Below are 3,400 nucleotides of genomic sequence, written 5' to 3'. Positions count from 1 at the left end.
TACTGTGACTACTGAGACTGTACTGAGACTCAACTGTGACTCAACTGGGACTGTACTGAGTACACAACTGAGACTCAGCTGAGACTCTACTGAGACTCAACTGTGACTCAACTGAGACTCTACTGTGACTATTGTGACTACTGTGACTCTACTCTGACTCTACCCTGACTCTACTCTGACTCTACTGTGACTACTGAGACTGTACTGAGACTCAACTGTGACTCAACTGAGACTGTATTGAGACTACTGAGACTGTATTGTGACTCAACTGTGACTCTACTGAGACTCAACTGTGACTCTACTGTGACTCTACTGAGACTCAACTGTGACTGTACTGAGACTCTATTGAGACTGTATTGTGACTCAACTGTGACTCTTCTGAGACTACTGAGATTCTACTGTGACTCTACTGAGATTCTACTGTGACTCTACTGAGACTACTGAGATTCTACTGTGACTCAACTGTGACTGTACTGAGACTCTACTGAGACTGTACTGAGATTCTACTGAGACTCAGCTGAGACTCTACTGAGACTCTACTGTGACTATACTGTGACTATACTGAGATTCTACTGTGACTACTGAGACTCTACTGAGACTCTACTGTGACTCTACTGTGACTACTTAGACACATCCTCGACTGACACCCAATAGATTAAGTTGAACCAGATTGCTCCTGCTCTTACCTCTGACACAGACAACATAAAGGATTTCTGGAGGCAGCCATGATGGAAATAGGAGGAAGAAAATCATTCTGGGTAATCTAGAAGAAGCCCTTTAGACAGAACTACGGAGTAAAATGTAATCCTCGGACAGAATGTGAGTGAAAACTAGAAGTCTGATCAAAAAACTTCTTGACCCGCAAGCAGCAGACGGTTCTGGTGGTACCACAGGTTCTGTTTAATGGTTCCACAAGGTTCTATGTTAAAAAGAGCCTTAACTTCCTGTTAACAGCTCTGATACGATGGAAGTCAATGGGAGTTTTTGGTGTTTGACCTCTGAGCTCTGAGAGGAAACCATGATTTCTGCAGCAGAGACTCTAGACAGAAATACTTGGCAGGACGGAGAAACTGTAGAAGAGGAAGAAATAATGTAGAAATAAGAAGTTTGTAAAAAAGTTGTACAGTTCAGCTGAGGAGTCAGAGTGATGTCATCAGACTGCAGGTTGAACTTCCTGAGGTCAAATCTGGAACATCCTCCATGGTGACCTGTGATAAGATGTGAAAACAGCAGCTCGGTCATTAAAGTCCAACTTCCTGTGACCCGTTTAAACTCTGAATGATGGTTCTGAAGTCTGAGCTGGAGGTCCAAACAGGACTGGATTTAACTGAACACCACCACTGTGTGTAGAGACATTTTTCAATGTTTTAAAGGATTTTATCTCCATCGTAAGATGTTCTGGTACCAACAGTCAGAGCTCAGTGTTCCTGCTGGAGATAAACGTTCTGATGTGGTTCTGTTTGGGTTTTGTCCATCGGAGTGAGTAGTTGTTTCTGAACAACTCTGGGTTCACACAACTGACCTGAAGTCTTCCTCCTCTTCCTCAGAACCATCCATGGGCTGATCTACAATGCTCTGAAGCTCTTCATGGAGATGAACCAGAAGCTGTTTGATGACTGCACGCAGCAGTACAAGGCTGAAAAACAAAAGTACACACACACACATGAGCCTCTTATCTGTGATTATATCAACACAACAACAGTCTCATTCCACAATGTGTGTGTGCTGCAGAGAGAAGTACAAGCTAAAGGAACGAGAGGAAATCTGGTTTAGGATTGAGGATTTGGCCCGACAGAACCCGCAGGTACACAAGTTCACGTCTCCCACTGCTCTGACTTCTGTGAAAGCTCTGAGTAAAACCTGACTTTAGACAAACTGATTAGATTGACCTCGAAATTAGGAAACTGAATAAGAAAATGATCCATTTGGCAAGTTTTCAGTTTAAAGAACTCTGTAAGTTAAACTCAAATTTAGAGAAAGTCTGAATATGTTCCCCTCGAGTAGTTTCCACCAAGTTTGAACAAGTCTGGGAAGGTAAGCTAACTGGAGTAACTTAACTGGAAGTCATGGATAAACTCAGTTTTGTCTTTTCGTGATTAAGGTAACGCAGTTTCCATGTCTTGAGTCCGTCTCCCTCACTAAAAGCTTTTACATGAGACACCCATTAAAATGAGCACAATGATGCCTTCACTGTCCAGGGAAAAACCAAAGTCAAATTTGCTGCACTGTTGGGGGGGGGGGTCTTTTGTTTGTGCCTACTGCCTACGCACCAAACAGCAGTTCAGAGTATCTGGCGGATACTGTGGGGGGACATGTACAGTAGTCCCTCGTTCATCGCGGGGGATCCGTACCCTGAAGACCCGCGATAAGTGAAAAACCGCGACGTAGGAACAGTAGTACAAGTTGTAAGTAGTAGTTTATTTTATTTTAATTATATATATATATATATATATATATATATATATATATAAAGGTGTTTTAAACCCTGCCCACACTCTTGCAATATTCTAAACAATGTTTCTAAACTCCGAACACAAAATGTCATGATTTCAGCTCCCTGCTTCCTCTGCTCTTTGCCGCCTGCAAAGCTCTTGGCCATGCCCACTTATCCGCTCTGCACGGTGAACGTCTGATAAGCTGCAGCAGGAAGTTTATTCTGCAGTATGGGCTGCACAAATGTGCAGTAGGTGTTAAATAATTTAAAATAATTTATTTTAAATAAATATTCCATGCCGATTGTGCGGCTTATCCATCAATCAGCCAATTGTGTTTCATGTCCGATCTTATTTTGAAAAACCACGATAGAGCAAATCTGCGATAAACGAACTGCGAAGTATCGAGGGACTACTGTATTCACGGTGGGCACCTCCACTGTCGAGGTGTCTGCCTTGAACTGAAGGCTCAAGGTTGTCGGTGCCTCTCGCAGCAGCCATCCTTGAACTCAGTTATCAGAATCAGCACCTCCAAGTCTGAGGGGCTGATTAAATCCTTAAAAGAAAGAGTGTGGACTGCCCTATGTGGGTTTGGACTGAGGTTCTGCCTCAAGTGAAGGAAGAATGGAGCTGACAGACGGATTGTGGACTCTGTGCCGGTCCGTTGTGATGAAGAGGGAGCTGCGCTGGAAGAAGCTCAGTTTACCTGTCGGTCTCTGGGTAGAGACTGAAAGAACCAGATCGTGGGTCCAGGCTGCTGAAACAAGTTTTCTCCGTAGAGCAGCTAGAAAACCACACTCTCATACGAGGCCAGGATACCAGCTGACCCTTTGGTCCTAACCTGCACTTTTGCTTGCTTTTAGAGTACTAAGCTCCACCCCCTTCGACCTGGACTCCACCCACAGGAAGAGGTGAGTGTTTTGTGTGTGTGTGTGTGTGTGTGTGTGTGTGTGTGTGTGTGTGTGTGT

At 43.9% G+C, this 3,400-nt stretch overlaps 1 protein-coding gene across 1 annotated transcript in view; it reads left to right on the top strand.

The window, feature by feature from the left end:
* ppp2r5d (protein phosphatase 2, regulatory subunit B', delta) overlaps positions 1–3,400 on the top strand; it is a 51,190-nt gene that overhangs the window by 46,317 nt on the left and 1,473 nt on the right. Inside the window, exons 13-15 of the mRNA XM_037680710.1 lie at positions 1,548–1,649; positions 1,732–1,804; positions 3,296–3,343. Coding sequence (XP_037536638.1) covers positions 1,548–1,649; positions 1,732–1,804; positions 3,296–3,343 — 223 coding nt within the window. The remainder of the gene's footprint in view (positions 1–1,547; positions 1,650–1,731; positions 1,805–3,295; positions 3,344–3,400) is intronic.

Source organism: Nematolebias whitei, chromosome 1 (assembly GCF_014905685.2).
Source record: "Nematolebias whitei isolate Nwh7 chromosome 1, NemWhi1, whole genome shotgun sequence".
NCBI classification, from domain to species: Eukaryota; Metazoa; Chordata; class Actinopteri; order Cyprinodontiformes; family Rivulidae; genus Nematolebias; species Nematolebias whitei.
Note: the sequence above shows the minus strand (reverse complement) of the source record. Positions and strands in the feature narration are given on the sequence as shown.